General features: G+C 43.9%; 2 protein-coding genes across 2 annotated transcripts; both read right to left on the bottom strand.

Annotated features, from left to right (window-relative positions):
- Positions 1–9,865: 9,865 nt before the first annotated feature.
- ppk23 (pickpocket 23) lies at positions 9,866–12,262 on the bottom strand. The gene is made up of 8 exons (XM_070276257.1): positions 11,782–12,262; positions 11,310–11,609; positions 11,165–11,246; positions 10,822–11,104; positions 10,622–10,760; positions 10,348–10,558; positions 10,113–10,292; positions 9,866–10,058 (listed from the first exon to the last, which is right to left on the bottom strand). Exons 1-8 carry the CDS (start codon positions 12,201–12,203, stop codon positions 9,936–9,938), a joined length of 1,740 nt encoding a protein of 579 aa, XP_070132358.1. The 5' UTR covers positions 12,204–12,262; the 3' UTR covers positions 9,866–9,935.
- A 3,581-nt stretch (positions 12,263–15,843) lies between these two features.
- Positions 15,844–22,916, bottom strand: Ankle2 (ankyrin repeat and LEM domain-containing protein 2). Its single transcript, XM_017238956.3, has 9 exons — positions 22,584–22,916; positions 22,043–22,313; positions 20,365–20,547; positions 19,329–20,044; positions 19,117–19,269; positions 17,481–19,055; positions 17,284–17,414; positions 16,926–17,057; positions 15,844–16,865 (listed from the first exon to the last, which is right to left on the bottom strand). Exons 2-9 carry the CDS (start codon positions 22,281–22,283, stop codon positions 16,346–16,348), a joined length of 3,651 nt encoding a protein of 1,216 aa, XP_017094445.2. The 5' UTR covers positions 22,284–22,313; positions 22,584–22,916; the 3' UTR covers positions 15,844–16,345.
- Positions 22,917–23,159: the final 243 nt, after the last annotated feature.

The raw sequence follows: 23,159 nt of genomic DNA, 5'->3' as shown, positions 1-23,159 counted from the left end.
CCAGAATTAAATAGTCTGTCTCCCGTTGGGCAAATACTGCGTTTGCTGGGTAATCCAATATTCCGATTGGGGTCCAATGAACCCACTAACCACTAATGCCAGTCGGCATGAAATATAATTTAATTGCGTAATCAAGAGATACAATTCCCTCAATAGGGAATAGGGCTCTGTAGAGTAGCGAGACTGGCGTCTATTTTGGCTTCAAAAAAAAAGGACATAAAGGTGCATAGTTCTGCAAAGAAAGAGAAAAAAAAACATTGATTATTAAAGAGCGGAATGCCTGGCAATAAACTTATTTATGGATGTTCCTTTTGGACCAAGACCGGGAAACACTTAAAGGCCACTTAGGCCATGGACACAGCGTCTCCATTACAGCTTTTAACTTATCAGCATGGCAATTTGTTTTCTTCTCGGAGACGGGCTCATATTCTTTTGGAGTTCTTCTGGAGCACGGAGGGGCCTCAGAATCTGGTGAGAATTGGTTTTCCAGTGCACCACCCACTACTCCTACTCTCTCTCTATCTCTCTCTCTATCTGAGTCTCTGTTGGTGCAACATTAGTAACGTTTACAGGCTTTTTGTTGCGCCCCCAAAACTACAACCTCCTCCTACTCCATCTGAAAAAAGCCAAAGGGCATATGTACGAGATATGCAAAATAGGCGAAAGAGAAAGGGAGATAGAGATGGAGTTAGAGATGGAAGTGGAGATGGAGTTGGAGCTGGGAGTTGGAGTTGGACGAGCGTGGAGACAAGCGTGGAGACGAGCAAATTGAAAGCCAAAGCGGATTGCCATTACTTAGAAGCGCGTTTCAAGCTTCATTGAGCTTGGAGAATGGAGAGTATGGAGCGTGGAGCGTGGAGTGCGGAGGAGCGTGGGTGGATTCCCATTGGAGTCATAATATTCAATTCTGGCGACCAGAACGCCGAAAGGAAATCTCCAACCCAAAACTAACTAGCCAGCCCCAAAGACCTTTTAAAGACTTCCTCCTGCCTAACACCAGCTGTAGAGTATCTCTAGTCGCTCTAGCGCCCACATAGAGTTGCATGTTTTAGTGTCACTTTGGCACCACTTTTACCCTCCCCCTCCCCCCTCAGACTTGTGCAAAAAGTCAAATGCGCTTATAACACTCTACACACAATACCAAAAGCCACAACTCGGAATTTTCAGCTGCCAGCTTGCTGTTGGCAACAGTGATGGCCAAAAGGAGGTTACTAACTAAGACTAGTTGACTAATATGACTAAAGTTAGTCATTTTGATTAAAGCTTAAGAGTAATATTGGTTATTATATCACTCATACGACCTGTTATCCACAAATCTTGAGAGGTTTCTTATCATAAACCCATCATCTCTAGCTTTAAAGCTATATATCTCTAGCTAATTGAGCATCACTGTCATGGTCGGCGGCGGAATCAGGGGTCAGGGGTTGCCCGGCAGTGACAGCAATGGCGACAGTTGCACTGCACCGACTCGGTAGCTTACGACTGCCGGGCGACTAATTGGTTTACTTATGGCCTTTATTTTGTAGCCCCCAACCCCCCCTTAGAGTTGTAGGCCATATTTGAAAGGGGGGGTGGAGGGAGTGAAGGGGGTGTTACGATTTTCTTTTTCAGTTCCAAAGCCACACACGAGTTAACAATCAATTAGAGGCCTTGTTGTTTCTGTTTTTTTTTTTTATTTTTTTGATTTTTTGTGGTTTCCCCAAAGCACTCCCCCCCCTTTAAGGCTGGTGGGCGTGGCAAGGGCAACGTCTGGGCCTTTAACCGTTAACTGGCCTGGCTCCTCCTCAGCAAGTGATTACTTATTTAAAAACTCCATTAGAACAGGTTCAGTTGCAAGGGTTAATCCCTCCAAGGTGTCAGTCATAAATATAAGGTTTAAAGTTAATAAAAATAATACTTATTAATTTTTAAAAGTAATACCAACTATAAGGTATTATTACCTTTATGGAGAACATTTAAAACCTTGTTAGTTACTGACTTATACTAACGTTCTATACTGTCCCTGGCTAGCTCATTTTCCATTTTCCCATTAACTTTGGCAAATACTAGTATGTCCTCATCAAACATGGCCAAGACGCCAGCAGTCGGCCTTTAATTTCAGTCTTAAATTAAAGTTTAAGTTAAAAAAAAAAATAATATTAAAATTAGTGAAAATAAATTTCAATTAAGAACGATGGCATTAAATTGATATTTGATGGCTTTTCAGGTATCCAGGTATCGAGTTTTTCTATTTGGCCCTCAGAGGGGGGGAGGAGGAGGAGGGTGGCAAGCAGCTTTAGACACTTTAACACATTCCTCTGGGAACACACACACACACATAGAAAAGAAGCCACTGGCTCACACCGATAGGCATTTTAGAAGAACTTCAGCATCGACATGGACTCCACTCCTGTCTCTCGGACTTGGCCTAGACACTGAGATAAAAGTTAAGCTTTAATTTTTAAGAAATATTTTAAAGAAAAATATAAAAAAAATAAATAAATCTTAAACCTTTATAGTCCTTAGTTCTGGCTTGAGTTTCAACTTGTATCTTCCTTTTTCTCTCAGTGTAGAAAGCCCAGAAGAAACATTTAGACGACTTTCCAAGACCGGTTCTTTTGGCTCTATGAACTCGCCTCTCGTACTAACTAGAACTTCTGGCCAAAATAATAAAAAAAAAGGCCAACAAGAATGAAAAAACAGCAAAACAGGGAAATGGAAACGGTCAGCCTTGTTGGCCAGTAGCACTTGGCCAATAGCACCTTTTGGTAACAGAGTTAATTTTCGGTTAAACAGCCTCCTTTGGGCTGCCCTCTTGTGGGTTATTGGCTTTTATTTTTTTTTTGGCCTAAACCCACGACAATGGACGACATTGACGTTTTGACTTTGACTTTGACGGCGTTGGCGTTGGTAACCCCCCTTAACTTAAAGCCCCCCTTCCTCCCCCTGCTATGGCTGGCCAGCTTCCATTGGCTTATTGTTTGGTTTTTTTTCTGTGCGTGTCGGTTTCTGGCCCTTTGATGATCGATCGATTGAGGAGTCCTTCTTGCAACTTGTGCCTGCCACCTGGGTGCCAGGGGTGCCAGGGGTGCCAGGATGCCAGGGTGCCAGGGTGCTTGGCTAATTAGATTCCGGAACTTTGGCCAACTTCATAGCCAAGTTTTTGCGCTCATTAAGCGACTTGTTGGAACAACAAATCCGAAAATTAGTTGAAGTGCAAGAAGCTGCAGATATTAATTTTCATAAAATAAACACCTGGTTGTGCCACCAGCTCTTCCATATATATTCTTAATTAAAAGAAATCCCAACAAAGGATCTACATAGCTAACGGCTACGCGACATTTTTCCTCTCTTTTTTGTTGTTGTTTTTTGTAGCCAATCGCATGTGAGACAAAAGAGTCAAGTTTTTTTTTTTAAATATAACAAAATAGTAAGGGAGGCCCAAAAGGACGAGGAGGAGAACGAGAACGGGGGAAGAGAAACCAGAACCAGAAACTCCCACTCAAGCATTCTAACACTCACACACACACAGACACAGACACTCCGCCATTCATAGCACTGACAGTTATTATTCTATGACAGCACTTAAGAGAGTAGGAGCAGAGGAGTGAGACCACAGGAAGAGAACGCTACAAGGAAACCGGGACTCTAGTCACTAAATAACGGTAAAGCCTATAAAATATTTGTGATTCTCTTTAATAAGAGCTATTATTTAAGTGGTGTGAAAACCACAAATAATTAATTGTTTTTGGGCGGCTTTACCGTTTTGCGGTGGCATGCCCCAGTTCGGCAAGTGCCAGCTGCCACGTGACCGCAATAGTCCTGCGGACGCTGCCAATCATGGGGTATTTTTCGGTTCTATTTAATTGTGTTCTGAAGTTCCGGGAAATATTTTCAGAAAAACAATATTTTCCACTTACATTTCCAGTGACGATCAGCAGCAGCAGCAGTGCAGCAGCAGCGCAGGAGCGTACGCGGACGCGGCGGACTCCAACACGAACTCGAACTCGGACCGAAACAAAAAAAAAAAAAATTCAATTAACTCGAAACTAGTTTGGCACACAAAAAAAAAACATTGGCAAAAAAAAATTATTTAAGGAGCACCACTATACACACATACATACACGCGCGCACACACAAAAATTAAAATATAATATTTCACTTGCTTGTTGTTGCTTTTGTTGGAGCAGTAGTAGTTGTAGTTACAAACTGGTAAGAATGGCAGCTAGTCGGTTGGGGTTTTTGTTTCTTAGTTGTTGTTGTTGTTGCTGTTTGCTTCCCTTTTTGTTTTTTTGTTGCTTGTGGGGGGAGAATCGAAGATCGCAACTAAAGCCGAAACCGAAACGCGTTCTTCGCTCTTTTTCGTCACTCTTCGTTCGGCGCTGAAATTGGCGCAGACCCGGAGACGTCCTCGCACGAGCAGCTCCCAAAACCAACTGGCAACGGACCACGACGCCAACTGCGGCCGCATGCAGTTCACTTGGCTGGAAGCAGGCACAGTCGCGGGCAGCTCTACATAGACTGCAAGGATAATTAAAGTCTATAATAAAACTATATTATGTAAGTAATAATATATATATTTTCATTTAAATTTTTAGTAAAAAACTAACTAATTTAGTCACAAGCTAACCCTATTTATGCGACCACCACTGTCTATGTGAATGCGAGTGCAAGAAGGAACCAGAACTGCGCCGGCAGCAGAGCTCCAACTAGCGACGCGCGCGTCCATGCTCCTGTCCCCAGTACCCCCATACCCCACTCCCCACCTCGCATCCCTTGCGCTCACCAAACAAACAGTGGCAGTCAGTAAGAAGAGGAGAACCGCACAACGTAAAAGTTAAACCGGCATTTTGTTAGGCGCACGATTCGGGCCTAGAAAGCCAGCGGAGAGAGTGCAAGGAAGAGCCAGGAAAGGGGAAAACACAGGAGCGGATCAAGCTTAGATTTGGCACTTGAAGTAGGCAACAAAAATTTAATATTAAGTATACGCCATGTTGACCTCTTCAATAAACATGAAAGAAAACTACATATTTTTAATTTCCAAGACTAACCCTTTTTTGGCTTTAATACGGCCCTGAACTTTAGCACATGTTCGCGTGCAGGAGCAGCAGAAGCAGAGATGTTACGTTACAACAGCAACCCCATCGCAACAACAAATGGCAAAGGCAGCCGCGGCAGCAGCAGCAGCAGCAGCAGCGCCGAATGTAACGTGACTGAGAGAGCTCTCAGGAGTGCATCTGTGTGTGTGGAAGTGTGTTGGTGAGCTGCTGCAGCTGGCAGCGGGCAGCGGGCTTCCTACTTTATTACTGGTTTCCCAACTTAATAAAATATGTGGAGCGTCGACGTCGCCCGCTTGATTTACTCTCAATGCAACGCCAGGGATTGTGGGAGCGGGAAGCCAGAGAAAAAGGAGAATGGGGGAGCCCGAAGGAGCGAAAGGAGACTCGACTTTCTTCAGGCCAGCTGTTTCTCTCTGGTTGTTGGATTTGCTTTTTTTTCTTTTGTTGCCGCGCATTCGCCGGCTGGGATCTTAAACTCTCTTTAGCTCTCTCTCTTTGACTCCCACTTTGGGTGCTAAAGCCTTCTTTCTCTCACCAGCTGTTGCATGCTTAAGCGCCAGCGTACCTGATTGCACTGAGAAAAATTAGGTTTAATGATATATTGATTTATAATAAATTTTATAACTATAATATTCCTATAACATACCTCCCTTTATTAAGATTTATGATTATTTTTTGTTATTTTAAAATAAAATTCTCAGTGTAGCTTTGGGTCTGTGCATCTTGTAGTTTATTGCAATTTCTTATTAATAAGCGCCTTTTATGTGGAGCCGGGCGTTAGTGCCATCCCAGGGGCGACATTAACGTTAATAATAATAAAATGTGTAATTGCATAGAACGAGGCATGATGCCAGCTCTCTTCCCCCTTACTTCCCCTTACTGTCTTCTTCTCATTTAACCAGTTCTGCAGACATCCTTCCATGGCGGCACTCTCCTGGGCCCCTGCCAGAGGTGTAAATCATTTTCTAATCGCATCCAACAGATCACATGCACACGCATTGCACTCGCACACACACACTGGTGTGCTCGGACAAGTGCAAACAGGACGGACGGACAAACACGAATGGACTTGACTTTTGTTTCTGGCATTGCTTTTACTTTATGTTTACATTGTACAAGAAGGCGAGCTTTTTCCAACTCCTCTTCTCGCTTGGAGACCGAAAAAGACAATATTTTTGGTGTTGCGTGGGCGTTGGGTGGATACAGAAGGGAGTGGGAGTGAGATGGCAAGTTGCAGCCAAAAGTCGAATGCAATCAAAGCTCAACCGGAAGTCAAGGCACTTGCCAAACTGTCAGTGCCGTTAGAGATGCCAAAAGTAATAAAAAAAAATATGTATAACGGAAAATGAAATAAAAAAGATAAAATATAATAGAAAATATACAAAAATTGAGTTTAGGGAGGTTATAGAAAAAAAATACCCCAAAAAGTATGCAACAAAATTTTTGTAATTTTGTATTATATGTATGTATATCTGCCATCTCTAGCCATATCACATATCCTTGTAATCCTTGCCATTCCCATTACAAGTCACCATAAGTTATTGGTGATATTTTTCGGGCATTGTGCTTGAGAGATTTAATTCAATAAATTCATCGCATGTTTTGTGGTCTATGGCATTGGCATTTTCCAATCGAACTTTCTCGTAAAAATCCTTGGAAAATATTGTACAACCCCCCTCGTTCTGTCTGGGTTTTGAAGAAAACTTTAGCGACTTGAAACTTTGCTCGTTCGTCTCGTGGCATTTTGTGTCTTAATTTCTGCATTATCCTGGCAATCTTAATTAAGCTGCCTGTCAGGCCACGCCTACAGCACACCGCCCACCGCCCACCGCCCATCGCCCATTGCCGTCTGCCATTTTCCGCCTTTCTGGCTTTCGTTTCGCTGTTATTATGCATGTTTTTGGGGTGTTTGGTATTTTTTTTTTTTTTTTGTATATTGTTTTTGTTTTCTGCGTTAATCCTTTTCTGGGTTTTACTGCTACAGAGTTTCCGGTTCCGGTGGCAGGCAGGCAGTCAGGCAGTCAGGCAGTGCCTGTGGCACATTGCGTATCCGCAGGACCACATTTCAGCCATTGCCAGTGCCACACCATTGTCGCTGTGGCAAGTAACAAGTTTTGTTTTTGGATTTATTTTCTTGGGCATGTTGTTGTGGCAATTCTAGTATTTGTGGCAACACAAAAAACACAGTCTGCCTGCCCCAATCTGCATAATTAATGTCTTTAATTTTTCGCAACTACTTATGTTTTTTTAAGGATATTGATTGTGAGTTTAAATTTAATTTTTAGTATCAGATTTAAGTGTCATACATGGCGTATACTTGATTTTCAAGATTACGTATACGCCTAGTTGTCCACATACCTGATGGGATTTTAGCAATTAAATAAAAGAGGCCATTGAGTGGCCGTTCCTGGCCAAATCTAAATGGTTTTAATCGCTTTTTTTTACCGTTTTTTTGTACATCCGGCAATCAAAGAAATTTCATTAGTTTTAACACTTTTATGGGCCATTTTAGAAATGCAAATCGAACATCAAGCCAACAAACACGACTGTGCCTACAAACACAAACAGAATGTGGAATGAGTGTGTGTGTGTTTATCCTGCCTCACTCCCTCCCCCCCTGATTCGGGAATTTGTTTTCTTTCCGATTTTGTTTTTTAAGGCCAAGTAAACAGAGCTTCCAACTCGCTTATTTCAATTAACTTTGCTAAATTTATTTATGCGCTCAGCCATATACATGCATGTGTGGGTGTAAATACACTGAGAGAAATAAATTAAAGAGAACTATTAAGTTTGTTTTAATAAATTAAACTTGAAAGAAAAACTTAAAAGCTAAATCTATTTAACATTTGTATCTTGTATTTTTTTTTAATAAAATAATTTATTCTATTATTTTTAAAAAATATTTTTCTGTCTATGTCTTTGTGTTTTTATTTATTTGTGGGCGTGTGTGTGTGCATTGTCAACATTCCCGTTAACTGTTAACAGGCTCTAATTGTTTTTTGTGATTTTTTTTTGTTTATTTTTTGTGTTTATCCCCCAGCCCCACCCCCTGGAGACTCTCCCCCGGGGGGCTTAATCCTTGACTGCTGGGGTCATAAAGCGATCGTTGCATCTTAATCCCAGCTAGTGCCACGCCTCCTTTTCCACCAAGCCATAGCAATAAATAAAAAAAAAAAACTTACTTTGCGGCGGTTTCATTCACAGAAATATGCAAAGAACGTGGGCTGCGGGTAGCGGGTCGTGGGGTGGCTGGGACTATGACGTACACAGTGAATGCCACCCACACGAACCCCCCCCCCTCCCCGTAGGCAAAGACAGACGCCACTGCGTACTACGCGGCTTACAACTGCAATTACAACTACAACCGACGCCACCCACCCCCCACTATCCACCACCCCCACCTGTTGGCCATTTCCACGGACTGTCGTGCCGGGAAACTGGCCTCCCTTCCCCTCTACGTAGTCTTTTTTCTAGCCCTCTCCATGGCTTTAACAGTGATGCCATTTTAGCTCGATTTATTATATAGTAACTCCTATAGGGTCCGTAGGGATGTCTATATCTTTTCCAATTCTCATCCGATTCTCAAGCGGAGTACCTTAAACGATTTCTAGATCGATTTACTATCATTCTGCATCAAAATCCCAACACAAAATATTTTTTAGATTTTTTGTCCATTTTTCCTGATGGGATTCCTTGAAAATGGGATTTTCCTCTGTAAAATCCTTATGAAAGTTGGTATATCGTATTATATTTCAAAAAATGTATCAACAATTTTTTTTTAGATTTTAATTCAGATAAGTAGGGAACTCATCGACGATTCGTGTAAGGTATTCCTCTCCAGGATCTGATAGAAGTTGTCAAAGATATAAAGTACTCCATGTGCCATATGGAGGGCACATTCAAAGGATCCCCTCAAAAAGTTTTAGAAAAAAGTGGTTCGAATAATATTTTTACTTTTTTTATTTTTATGCAGATTAGTAGAAAATTCATCTACGATTCGTTGGTAGTATTTCACTGAAGGATCGGATGAAAAGTGACAAAGACATATCCTTCGTCATGGACCATATAACCAATCCCATGTACCTTAAACATTTTTTTAAAAATTTGTTTTACATTTTCTGGATTGATTGGAAATTTATCTCCGATTCTCCTTTAAAAATTAAATATAATTCTATTAAAACTCTGAAATTAAAATATATAAATTATAAAATGAAAACTATGATTAATGCTAGTCTCTGGCTGGCCATCACTGATGGAAATTAACAATGAGCCGGCAACGATGTTAACTGAAAAATGCTTTTCGCTTTTGTTGAACTGCGGCTGAATGCCACGGATTTGGGCAGTGGGAGGGGCAGGACCAGGGGCATGGTATGGTAGTGGCATGGAAACGGGGTTTTGGGTTTTTGGTTCGAGTTTGGGTTTACAGATGGAGTCTATGGGGTTGTGGTTAGTTTTTGCTCCCGCTCCCTCCTAGTTGGGTGGGTGGCAGTATGCAGTGTGGCAGGGTGCAGGGTGCAGTGAACCCGCCGCTAAGTATGCAACACAAGACTGAAGTTTAATTGGGAGCAGAATCCATCGAAAACATTCCTGCGGCAGTCGAAACATTTTTCCACCGTTCGCTCTCGCAAACGGATATTTCTTTATTGCTTTCGTGCTTTTTCACATAAATATGTTATGTGTGTGGATACAATATTCCATATAAGGTTGGACATAGGGTGCCTGGTTAATCTTTATATGCAAACTTTATTTAATCATCTTTATTATCTTTTAAAAAAAAAAAAAAAAAAAAAGACTTTAAAGTGCCAGTATTACTTTAAACGGAAGTTTAAGTCATTTTTTGTTAAAGTGCCTATATCCATATATTTGTGGATTATTTCGATTATATATCAAGGTTCTTCAGGGCATATACTGAGAGTGATCGTAGGTGGTCCAGGGATTCTTTTGGTTAGTAGAGTTATAGCCATGATCGGGCAGGACCTTCGGAGTTCGATATAGATTCTTAGCGAACGAGGAGTAATCCTAATGGTGAAGATAATGGTTAGTTTAATATATTTAAGAGATTTATAACCTCACCTTATCGGTTTTACGGAATTGGGTGCCTTGAGATGCCTCCATGGCTGGCTTCACCTGTAGCACTGCCGAGGAGGGGGTGGCTCCCACCTGCTGCCTGGAATGAGATCTCAAGCTTAGTTTCAAATCAATAGCAGGCGGTGGCTCCTTCTGAATACGCTCCTCGATCTCGTACAGTTCTTGCTGATGATTATAATGATATATTAGAGATTTATATACTTGGTTTCTAAGTCCTTACCCTATTTTTGTAGACCATACAACAGGCTCGTAACGTAAAATAATAGATGATCTCCACACCCGACAGGAGGGAGAATCCCAGAAAGAGACTGGCTATGCCGCCAAAGGACACCAACAAGTCCACCCAGCCGAAGAGTACCTCGCGCTTGTACCGAATAATGGGCCAGGTAAGGAATTCCACCAAGACTCCAGTGCTCTCCGGGCGATCCACTCTGAAAGAGGGTTAGTCATAGGCTAGTTAGTCATAGTTTAGAGCCATCTTTTTGAAGACCTACATCTTTATGAGCTTGTCGATATTGAAGACAGTCTTGGAGCAACTCAATTCGCACTGAAGACAATCCTTGATGTTGGTTATATTGGCCTTGAACTCGTCCAGGCAATCAAAATCCTTGACCATGCACATGGGTACATTGGCTAAGTTAATACAAGCCATTAGCTAATACATAGATTAAAAGATATAGGCTAGTTATTTTACCTATCGGCTTGTAGAAGGGCGGATTGCACTTGCAGAGCTTGATGGCCTTGTTCATCCGGCACTGCTTCATGCAGGAGGAGAAGGTGTAGGCATCCGGGAAGTAGTTCAGTTTCACCTCATCGCTGAAGATGCACTTCCTCTGGCCAATAGACAGCTGGCGGGCATCGTCCGTGGTGTAGGTGTTCTTCTTGGATATCCTTACCTCCACCAGCTGGCTCTCCGACCAATCGATCTGGGCATTGAAATCCGAGCCAAAGTACTCCTCGTTCGAGAATATAAAGATCTGGAAGAGCAGGAAAACTATGAATACCCGGTACTTGCAGAGGTTCCTCCAACAACTCACCCTAGAAGTGCTGTTGGGAACAAAGAACAGAGCCCATTTCTTGTCCGTTTCATAGAGATCATGAGGAGCTCCCGTTCTGACACTGGAAAGGGGATATACATGAACTACTACATTATCTAAGCTAGATAGCTTCATAGAAACCCACTCTTCGGTGGCCGTGGATTTGAATCTGGAATTGAAGGCATAACAAAATCCATGCTCGGTGTAGATGGGCTCAAAGTGGTCACAGCACTGGATCTCCTCGTCCCGATACTTGCAGGACACGAAGGTACTTTCGCAGCTAATGTGCGCCTCAAAGGCCCACTGTCGGATGGTGTTCTCCTCCAGCTGATCCTTGGGTATGGACTGGGCCAGCATCTTAGCATCTCGAATCGTTTCAAAGCTCAATGAGGTAATCAGCTCCAGAAATGGGGTGTACAGTTGAGCCTGTGCATCATCATAGTTCCTGGAATATAAAATAATATATCCATTTTTTTAGAAGTTTTGAAGTAATCTTAAAAAAGAGAGAACCCCTCGATTATTATCCCTATTATTGATTGGTTTATAACCTCAAGTAGAGCTTAAAGGTCACTACTAACTAATATATCGATTAGGTAGGTCGGAGGTTACCCACTCACGCCATAGACTTATAGACCGCCGCGTAGGCCTTCTCCTGATCAAAAGCCGCCTCCGGACAGACAACCGTCGTGGGAAAGACCACGTTCTGATTGTGAAAGTCCGTGTCCAGGCCCGTAATGGTTGGATTGGTTTGGAACTTCTCCCACAGACTCATGATGATCACCAGGGCCGTGACGGCACCAATCGAGGTGAAACAAAACCACATGAACTTCTCCCCAATGGGTCGACCCGATTCGGCGATGTAGCGGACACCGTGAAGTGTCGAGTTCTGGAAGAACTCCTTGGTCTGGTAGATGAGACTGCGCCGGAAGATGACCATAGTCTCGAGGGCGCGCTGCTTCCTGCTGGACGAGGACGAGGAGTGGGCTCCCTGCCCGGGGGCGTGGGCTTGATGATGATGGTGGCGTCTCTCTTGCGGCATTTCCGTTTCAGGAACATTGCTCGCCCACCCGGCGCCGCAAAAAACACAATCGGAGCCAAGGTCCGGTGACCGAAAACTGAATCATTTTTCCACTAAAATTCCTAATCGAAGTTGAAGCCTGCCCGGTGGTCATTAGGCAGGATATTATCCTAAGGGGGTTATGGGTCCTTAAAAGCTTTTCATTGTTTAATGCGTTGCATGCCACGAATTGGGGGCAGTTAGGTTTTTTTGGGGCTATCTAGATATTACGGGGTACAAGCTATCCATGTGTTTAGCCTACCCTTTCCTAAGGGGAATGTTGGATTATTCGAGGCATATATCCGCTTAACTATTATATCACTATTAGGAAGGGTATTCCATGTTTTAACCTCTAAAAAAATGTATCACCATTTTTAGACCAGATTAGGGCAGCCATGGAGTGCAGCTGTCCCGGATTGATGGAATGCTGAATGGATTGATTGAATGACGAAGTGACTGACCAAATGGACGATTAATTGCTCGGACTGGCTGTCTGAACAGCTTCCGGCGCCGCCTTCTCCAAAAAAAAAAAAAAATATTTTTTCAAAAAGTCCACTCAACGTCACTACACTTTTATTTTTTATTTTTTTTTTTATTTATTTCTCATTCGTTTGGAAGGAACTTCACAAGTTTTGTGTGAACTTCTGACACGGTCCAGACTCCTTTTTTTTGTTGTTCTCTGACCCCCTACCTCCCTCCCTCCCTTGCTGTCCCTGTCTCTATCCCTATCTCGCTTTCTCATTTTCTCTGTGAAGTGTTCTCAAGTTTCAGAGAATTGAAAACAGAAGGGGTTTTGGGTTTAAAAGCTTCTCCGTTTTTTTTTTTGTTTTTTAAACAAAAGAACTGCCGAATTGAGTTGACCCTGATGGCGGTGGCCAGATAAGTGAGGCAACTGGCGCCAGTCGCCCTGCATGCCCCCCCTTGTACCGTCTCCTGCGAGGCAAGGAAGCCCTAACGGATCCGGGCATAAATTAAAAAGTATCCCCAAGGATGCACCTGCAGTACTAAAGACTAAATGCAAAACAGAGCCATATCTCTAGGATAATAGGATGGCCAAGTTACGGGGATATCCTTCTGAAGATCCCCCCCCCCCCCTCTTTACTTGCCACTCCTCCTCCCTACCCCCTCCCCAGAGCCCCTCGCAATTTGTTTCGCGGTTTTGTATCTTCGCTCGTTTCGGTTCCTTATCAGCGATCATTTGTCAAAGCCTTCCCATTGAAAAGTTGCCCGACCACTGGTCCGCAACGGCAATTGCAACAAATTTGTTCGTCCTGCCTCCCCAGCCCCAGCCCCAGCCCCAGCCACCCCACCTGGCCACTGGTCGGTCGGTCGGTCGGCCAGCAGCACCCCCACACCCCGCTGCTCCAGTTGACAAAAGCTGAAAAACCACAAAAAAATAAAAATAAAAAAAAAAATCCTAAAGAGAAAGGGTTTCAATGAGACTAGTTTATACCTCGTGTTTAGTTGATACCTTTGATTAAAAATTAATATAAAATATATACCTGGAAATGGCAGATATCTGCTGGTATTTATAGTTCTATAGATCCAATAGTTTACCAATATATATCCCTCTTTGTATTGCAATCTTAGTTCTAGAAAAAAAGGATATTATAGCCCCAGAATGGAACCCAAACATAATAGAACCTGGGGTTCTAGAACCCAATAGAACCAAAACGCCCATAAACCAAACATATATGCATAGATTTTAAATATATATAACTCCAAAAATCCTATGTTTCTTATAACCCTATTAACCCCATATCCAAAAAACCTAACTCACCTATGTATATCAAGAGAGATAATCAACAACTTTCCCAGAATAAAATTATAGAAACCTAAGGTTTGGTTTCAAAAAACATATAGAAAAATATAAAGAAATATAAAGATCTACACATAAATCTCCTATAGTAATAGGAGTATAATACCTATACTTATCTATGTATATCCCTAGAAGAGAGAAAAGGATATATCTCCAGAATAGAACCCATAACCAAAAACATATGTATGTATATCGATCTATGGTAAATAGTTACTAATAATAATAATAATATAATTATAATAATAATAATAAAAATAATAATAATAATACTAAATAATAGAAATATAATTAATAATTTACTCAGAATATATAACTATAGAAACTAAACCCTAACCCAGACATATAAAGATCTAAACATATAGCTTCTATAATCTAGCTACATATATACCTATATCCCAAGAGAGATAGGCAATTATTATCCCAGATAGAAAAATAGTTATAGTTATAGAAACCATTTACTTTATTCTCAATCTTAACTCAAGATATTATTCCTCCAGAATAGAACCAATAACCCAAACATATATAAATTTATCTAAATATACATATAGCTCCAATTAAATATTAGTATATCATCTCTTTGTTTACTAACCTTGCCCAAGAAATTTAATTTAATGTCATAGAGTTATAGAAACCAGGTCCAAACATATAGCTCCTAAATATAGCTACATATCTCCTAAATATCTCCTAAATATAGCTATCATACATATATCCCAAGAAAGATAGACAATTATTCCCCCAGACCAGAGTTATAGAAACCACTTACTTTATTCAACCTTAGCTTAAAGAAAATAATATTATAACCCCAGAATAGAGATCATAACCCAAACATATATATTTAAATATACAGCTCCAATCACTTACTTATAAGTAAGTAAGAAAAAAATTAAATTTATAATACTAACCAAGTAACTTAATTTAATTTAATAGAGGTATGGAGTTGTATAGCTCCTATATATAGCTACTTAAGTAACTATATCCAAAGATAGGCAATTATTCCTACAGACCAGAGTTATAGAAACCAAGCCAAAACATATACATAGTTTATATATATAGCTACTTATATCCCAAGAAATATAGGCAATGATTCCCTCAGACAGAAACCCAACCCTAACCCAAACATATAGCTTCTATATGTAAATACTTATCTTCATAAATATAATTTTAATTTATATAATTTATAATTTCCCAAGATAGGAAATTATTCCCCCAGACTAGACTTCCCTCAGACGGAAACCAAACCCTAAACCAAACAAAACCCAGACATTTTTCTTAGCTTGGATTATCATTATGTCCAATATACCCCAGTCGAAACCCAAGATCTTCCGACGCCAAGAATCCGAGCACTCTCATAAATAAGAAATTGAGAGTAAACGAGACCCGTCCCGTCCGGGGGGAATCTATGGGTTATACACTACAGGCTCCGATAAAAGTTTTTTGCTTTCCTTTCAATTTGTTTTTATTTTTTTTTTTCTCAGTTTGGTTTTAGTTTCTCGTTTTGCATTGGAAGGGGTGGGGTGGGGGGGGGGAAGAGCATTGTAGCCCCCAAAGATCGATCGACGACGAATGGGGAAGAATGCTCTTCTTAAGCCGGTCTCCGGTCTCCAAGACCAGGCCTGGAAGGAGTCTGGGTGTCCGATGGGTCCGCGTGTTTTTTGTGTGATTAATGGTAATTGCTTTTATGCCCCTGCCACGCTTGCTTGCAACAATTTGTTGCAGTAATTTCGCTTTTAGTCGCCCCTCATCCTCCAGACTTATAGTACTATCTTATAGTACTAATCTTAAAAATTAAATAAAAATTCAAACTTTATATAAAATTAGTAGCAAAAATGTTTTATTTCAAATAGTTATCTCAATTTTCTTTTCACAAGATGCATTTATAAAAAAAAAAAAAATATATATATATATAGATTATTAATAAAGCCTTTATATCTTTATAATTTCAATACATTCACTTCAGTTTTCTTTCTTCTCTTTCTCCTCTCCAAAGCAGATTTCCTTTCATTCTTCGCTTTTCCAACTTCAAAACTTTGAAATTCTTAAACCCAATTACGATGATAACCAAATAATGGTGGCGTTTATAAAAAAAATATATAAAAACTTCAAACACGATCTTCAAACTATATACTATACTCGCAGGACATTCACAGAAAAAAAGAGGGGAAAACATTTAAGGACGTGTCAGGACGAAGCACTCAAGGAATAAACGACAAAATGCTCTATGAAAAGGGCGGACAAAAAAAAAAAGTACATTAATATATATATGGAGTTTAAGTGTATAAGTGGATCCCTAGCTCCATGTATGTGCTCAGCAGTCCCCGTCCGAAGCACCGGAGCCAACCGGAGACCCGTTCATCCCGACCATGGGCGAATCAATCTCAACCCGTGGCTCCCGGTACTTGCTGAACAGGCCGCGCACCTTGTTCAGCGGCGTTTGGAATGACTGCGTTACAGTGGCTGCCGCTGCCAATGCAGAGAATGCGGTGCTGGTGCTGGTGCTGGTACTGGTACTGGTGTTGGGAGCCGGTGAACTGGTCACTCCGTTTGTGGCAGTGGCTGGGCCGGCACTGATAGCCGGCGGTATGGGCGCGGCCGGAGTGCGCGGCAGTCGCATCGGTTTCGGCGGCGACATCGGTGTTGTACTCGGCCCGGAACCACGTCGTCCAGTCGATACCGCAGCACTTAGTTTGGGTGTGCCAAAGAGACGCTTTGGATGCATCGACTGGCTGGTGTGATGGTTCACAGAGCCGTTGTTCTCCTTGTTGGGTGTCCCGGCTGACCAAAAGACTGGCTTGTGGGTCTTTCGTATGTTCTTCGGCGAGGGGAAGCTACAAATCCAGGACGATCATTGAATTTTATTCATAAAAGAGTTATAGTTATGGACTTACAGATCCATTTCGGCCGCCGAGAAGCTTTCCATTGCCGTCTTCCAGGCATAGACGTGCGGCAGTGTCTCCTTGTCGACGTCGACATTGAAAATGGCATTCAGGACATCCAAATCGCGCTTAGTTGGCTCTTTTCTATGTTTTTAAAATATATTTTTTAATTAATTTTATAATCAAGGGACTGGGTCGAGTTCTTAAAATAATATCCCCCAAAATAAACAGGAATATTAGAAGCTGCGGACAATACTTCTATGATCTATAGACTAGGAACTAAGCTATAGAGGAACCTCTATACAAAGAGGAACTACTTTAGGATCCTTCTGCCATGATGAGCATGTCAAGGATGATCCCAATCACTCACCCAAATATAAAGAGTTCATAGGCCGTTTCCAGATCCACCGAAAGCCGCGGCGACAAACTCTCCGGTGGTGTTCTGAAATTATCTTCGTCATCGCTGCTGCTCAGCTCCGGTGACACGTTCGTGCAGTCATACTTTGAAATACAAAGAATAAGGATTCATTAGGAAGGATACTGTAGGAAGGATATTCTCAGACTTACAAAGCAATTATCTTCTTCGCTAAAATCCTCATCATCGTCGCTGATTTGCCGCCAGGCATTGGCTGGCTTGGGATTGGGAATCACGATGGCGACCCGCGGCGAACCTGCACGCATGGCAGCAGCGGCGGCCGAGTCCTTGGCGGCGCGCATCGATTCGCTTCGCTTACGGCGACTTGTCTTCCGGCTGAGATTCGCATCCCAGAGGCAGGCACAGCTCGGCTGCGCTTCCCAGGCGGCGGAGCACAGCTCCTCGGTCTTCAGGGCCTCCGGCGATTGAACGGCATTGTTGGGCACCGTCTCCAGCATCTGCAGCAGGCTGCCGCAGACACAGCCCAGATGCTGCTCCCGGCCCCGCTCCTCAGGCAGCAGTTGACGCAACTTGCGCAGCATTTGGAGCAACTGCAGGAGCATGGCCACGCTCACCTCCTGCGAGTGGGCCAGATAGCTGGCCACCAGGTGAGCAATGCGGGAGTGCACCTTGCCAAAGTCCACGCTCATGAAGCGGGCGTCGTCCTTAAAGCTCACGATCAGCGATTTCAGTCTTTTGAGCTCGCAGAGCAGCGTGTCATTGATGGAGACCATGTTGCCGATGTTGTTGATCAGGGTCTTGGTGATTCGCTTGGCGAACACCTGCAACGACTTCTCCACACAGGTGTACGGGGTCATCACTCCCGTAACTGAACCGCCCGCTCCGCCAGCTGCACTCCATTTGCCGTGGCGCGACTGCTTCAGGCCTTGCTGCTCGCCGGTGGCCACCAAATCCAGATACTGATGCAATTGGGCAAAGTTCCAGGCCTGATCCGACTTCTCGGCCCTGGCCAGCTCCGACTTCTCAACGAAATACGCCTCCAGGCGGGCCAGGCCGTCGGGCGTGGAGATGTCCACGAAGGCGTCAAGGAAGTCCCAGAACTCCCGCCACTCTAGCTGCTCCTGGCGGGCCAGCTGACGGCCGACCACCTCCAGGCCCTTCTCGATGTCCGAGTTCTTGATGTGACGCTCCCGGAAGCTCTCGTTCAGCGTGGACACCGCCGACACATTCATGCCCATGCTGATGTTCAGGCTCTGGTCGCATGACAACAGCACCGAGTCCTCGGCGACAGGGGATTCGGTGCTGGCGCCGCGATATGCCATAAACAGGTCGGGTCTCATTTGACGGATCGGTGTGGTGGGCAGCTCCACGGACCCGACACGCTTGATGTTGTTATTGTTGTTCTCGAATTCGCTTCCATTGTTTAGGTTTGGCGGCGGCGCAACCTGAGGCGGCGGCAGTTGCTTCGGCGAAGACTCCATTGGGCTGAAGAGAACCCGACGCCCCGCCGGTGTCGAATTGGCCATGACAGCGCCAGTGCCGCCGTTGGTGCTCCTATTGAAGATCGATTTGCTGGGCGTCACCTTCACCGGCGAGCTGAAGGGCGAACTGGCCAGCGGCGACATCACGTTGCTCCCAACACGGGGCGGCGTCTTCCAGCGACGATAGAAGTTCATGGCCTTCTCCCGAGGCATGGGCCCGGCCAGGGCACTGATCTGCAGGTCCACGCTGAGGCCCTCACATTCCTCCGTCTTGAACTGCAAGTTCTGCAAAGGAAACCCGAAAATTAACTTCGGGAGTCTAAACTCTCTTGTGGGGACCACTCACCGGCGGTTCGTTAGGGGTAAAGGGCTGTCCCACTTGCGGTGGCAGCTCATTGGCCACGGATCTCAGTACGGGTACATAGTGGGGATCGTACATAAGCAGCTCCAGCTTCCTAATGACCTCGATGGAAGCCTGTGGGGCTCGCAGGCAGATGATCTGGAAGGGGAAGATTAGGTTAGCAAGGTAACGAATGACTAGAAGGAGGCTCAACTTACATCTCGGGGCTCCTTGCCCTCGTGATTAGCCAGGGACTTGCACTGGGGATAGGCGATGAGGACCTCCACTACAGCCACATGACCGTTCTTCACCGCAAAGTGGAGCGGCGTCTCGCCACGCGCCTTATCCGGCATGTTGAGGTAGTAGTCCAACAGGTTGTCGTTCAGGGCGGCGCACATCTCGCCGCTGCCCTTCTTGCCGGCATACAGCTGGGTGAACTCCCGGTCGGCGATGATCTTGAGCAGCAACTCGGCCACCCTGGCCTGGTTCACCTGGGCGCAGATGTGCATCGCATTGTAGCGACAGCCCTCCTTCAGGCTGGTGGGTGTGTCACCGCTGCTGATCAGGAAGCGTGGGTTCTCCCACACAATCCTCTTCACGCGATCTAGGTTCCCGGCCTCGATCTGTTTCCGGAACTCGACCAGCTCCTGTTTGGTGGGCGCCCGGAAGGGCGGACGCTCTCCACTGCTCGCCAGTTCTGGCTGCTGTTGCTGCTGCTGCTGCTGTGGCGGCTGTTGCTGTTGCTGCTGGTGATGGTGATTGTGGCTGTGGTGGTGGCGTCCATTACTGTTCGGCGAGGAGGCGGCGGAGGTCGGGGAACTGCTCAGCAGGCTGGACATCGAGGGACTGCCGGTCGGCGAGGAGGAGTACGAACTCTCAGCGGAGCTGGACGACGAACTCTTGTAGCTGTTGTTGCTGGGCAAAGCAATGGGTTCTGGAAGGGATTTCAAGTTTAGATTTGAGGGACATCTAAGGGACCATCTAAGGGACCATTCCTGGTCATTAAATGAATAATATCGCACCAGGTTGCTGTTTTATTTTTGAGACACTTTCTGGCTCTCGACACTTTCGTGTTTTTGGATTTCTAGAGATGCTCTGACCCAGATGGCAATTGATTTCTTGGCAATTGTGCCAAAAAAAAAAACTACCTTCGGGATGTGCCGGAAAGGCCAGAATTGTTTCTCTACCCAGCCAGACATCTGGTGGGTTTGTCCCACGCAACAGGTGGTGGCATGAACTGCTGTTTGTACTTACTGGTAGTGGCTGGCTTGGTTTTTCCAAAACGCTTAAGCGCCTCGATGCTCTCGAATCCAAACTGAACGTAGCTCTCGGCCTGCTCCCGGTTGGGGAACTCCCGCAGGCGGGCCTCCTTATAATGCCGCAGGACGTCCAGGGCTTTTGCTTTCTCCGTGAAGATTAGCCACAGTGGCGAGTCGGCTGCTCCGCGTTGATGGCGATGATGTTGTGTGGGCATCGAGGGATAGACCATTAATAAATGAGCTGCCTGCCTGGTCACGCCATCGTGAAAAGCGAATAGCCGATGGCGAATGGCGAATGACGAGCGTGAATGGCGCACGAGCCGAGGAATTTGTTAAGCAAAACAAATAATCCGCAAGGGGCGGCATCGCGAATGGGTGGGTGGGGTTGGGTTGGTTGTGGTGGTTTTCTACGATGCGTATGACGCAGTTGTTGGCAACACATTTCTTTCCCTGGGCCCTAACACTAATAGGGTAGTGTTAATAGCACCTAAGCTTTGTCAGAGATTCTCTATAGAACTCCCCCAATCTCTAGCAATTAGCAAACAAGCCCTAATCGAGGGTAGAGTAGTGTAGTCTCTAATCAAATATGCGATAAAAGCCAATCGTGCGACCTCCCCCCATGGGGTAATAGTTTGTTTGCAGAGTGATTATTGCTTTATTTTTCACTTTCAAGTAAGGGTATCTTCATAGTCAACTATACTCTGAGGCTGAGAACACTTTCCTTTGGTAGGGACAGCAAGGGATTGGTACTGGTGGCACTACCCACAAGACCTGGGGGTATGATGTATAAATATTGCCACCCGGGGACATCAAAACACGCACACACGCATTGTTTCGGCAGCTCGCATTATAAATAAAATTTAAAAAAAAAAATTTAAATAAAAGCAATGCGACAAGACAGTGGGCATTCGATGGCTAGTTGGATGGCCGCGACTGTAGAAAGAGCGATGACAGGTCAAGGTCCTAGTAATGCATCCATGGAAGTGGTTGGTCGTGGAAGTGGAATGAACTCTCGCCTTTATCGCTTTCCAGATCGCATTTAATTGGATTATGTTAGAGAGGGGGAGGAAGGGGTGCAGGGAGGGAGGGTTTGCATCTAATTAAGGTGGTAATCGGTAATTGTTTATAATCGGAATCGCATGAACAGAGCCGCTCCCAGGCAAGGAAATCGACTGTGCAAGCGAGACAAAAGACTTTCTCAATTCTGGATTCCAGATTCTGAGAAGTTTGTCAACACACATACACTCGCACACACACACCTTCACGGACAGTTAGTCATGCCTAGAATAACGGCAAAAAGTGCACAAAAACAAGCCGAATATGGAGAGTTACTTATTTTGGGTGGAGGGGGTAGTGGTGGCGAAGTATTAGTTACCCTTTAGAGAGAGTCTGACTAAAGTTAGAATAAGCCATGAAATTTTTGGAAAAAAGCTTGAAAGCTTTGTAGAATTTACTGAAAAATCTTGAAAGAATTTTTAAAAAATATTATTAAAAAATAAACCACAAGAATATTTAAAGCATATGCCATGCTAGCTTGGGAATCCCCCACAATAGAACCAGCCAAACCACCCAACAGGTCGAGCACACCCTTGGAATGCTAGGTATTTCCAACAGCAACAAGCGGCAAACAACTGGAACTGGAACAATGCATCGTCCGTCCCGCTTCTACTTACGTGGATAGTCCGGATCCTCGTACTTTCCGGCATTGGCATCAGCATTTTCAGCGCCAGAATCACCGGCCAAGTCCACCGGATCGGATGAGCCTGACACTGGCACTGACACTGGAACTGATATCGCCACCACTGGTGGTCCGGTCTTAATGTTCAACGCTGCTATGGAGCCAGCGCACTGGGTCGCCGTACCCTCGAAGCCGATCTTCGTGGGCGGAATGTAGACGCCAAAGTAGGAGGACATCTCGGCGATCTCGTCTAGGATCTCTGGATGCTGCAACGATGGACACCAACTACATAAGAACTACCCACACAGAACTCTAAAGCACAACAAGTCTTGTGGCGCGCTGTCCTAGTTTCCGTTTGTTGTTGTTGTTGCAACAATAATAAAACTATTTCACCAACACCAGCGCAGCCAAAGACGCAAAAAACAAGCAACACAAAAAAAAAACACGCAGGGCGCATAAAAGTGACGCGAACCCTCGGCCATTTTTGATTTGCGGCAAGTTCCGCGCAGCCTGGCGACTTCTTAGCTTCAACTTACCTTTTAGAGGATTGCAGGGGGCACTTTATACGAGCACATCTATGGTTCTTCACTTTATTTCGCACTATTTTAACCACAAAAATGCAGTTCTTTTTCAAATGAATTTGTTTGCCCAGCACTAGGGATGGCAGTTTGACTGGCGATAGCGTCGCTAGTGGTGGCCGCGGAACTATCGATAACCGCAGCTCTTCTGCCTGGTATATTTCTCTTTGGTATTTTCGTTCGATGATGAAAATTGTTTTTGAAAACCACAAATTTCATTTTATTGTGTAATTAATAGTTTATTTTTGTTTTTAAATAGTTTTTTTTAATTTTAGTATTTTGTATTTTTTTGAAAAATGAAGAAATGTTTACTGTGTTTGACTTCAATTCGAAGTCTATTTTTTACATTTTTTTTTTGTTTTAATGTTGTTTTTAAGTTAGAATTTAACGAAAATTTTTTAATAGCCTTTTTTGTGTGCTCTTTTTAACTGATTTTAATGCTCAGTATAGTTTAAAATTCTATAATTTCTTTAAAATAATAAAACAATAGAAATTTTAAAGAAACATAAAGTTCTAGAAAGCTTTTGTTTTTAA

This window comes from Drosophila bipectinata, chromosome XR, assembly GCF_030179905.1.
Source record: "Drosophila bipectinata strain 14024-0381.07 chromosome XR, DbipHiC1v2, whole genome shotgun sequence".
Lineage (NCBI taxonomy): Eukaryota > Metazoa > Arthropoda > Insecta > Diptera > Drosophilidae > Drosophila > Drosophila bipectinata.
This window is presented reverse-complemented; position numbering and strand designations above follow the sequence as displayed.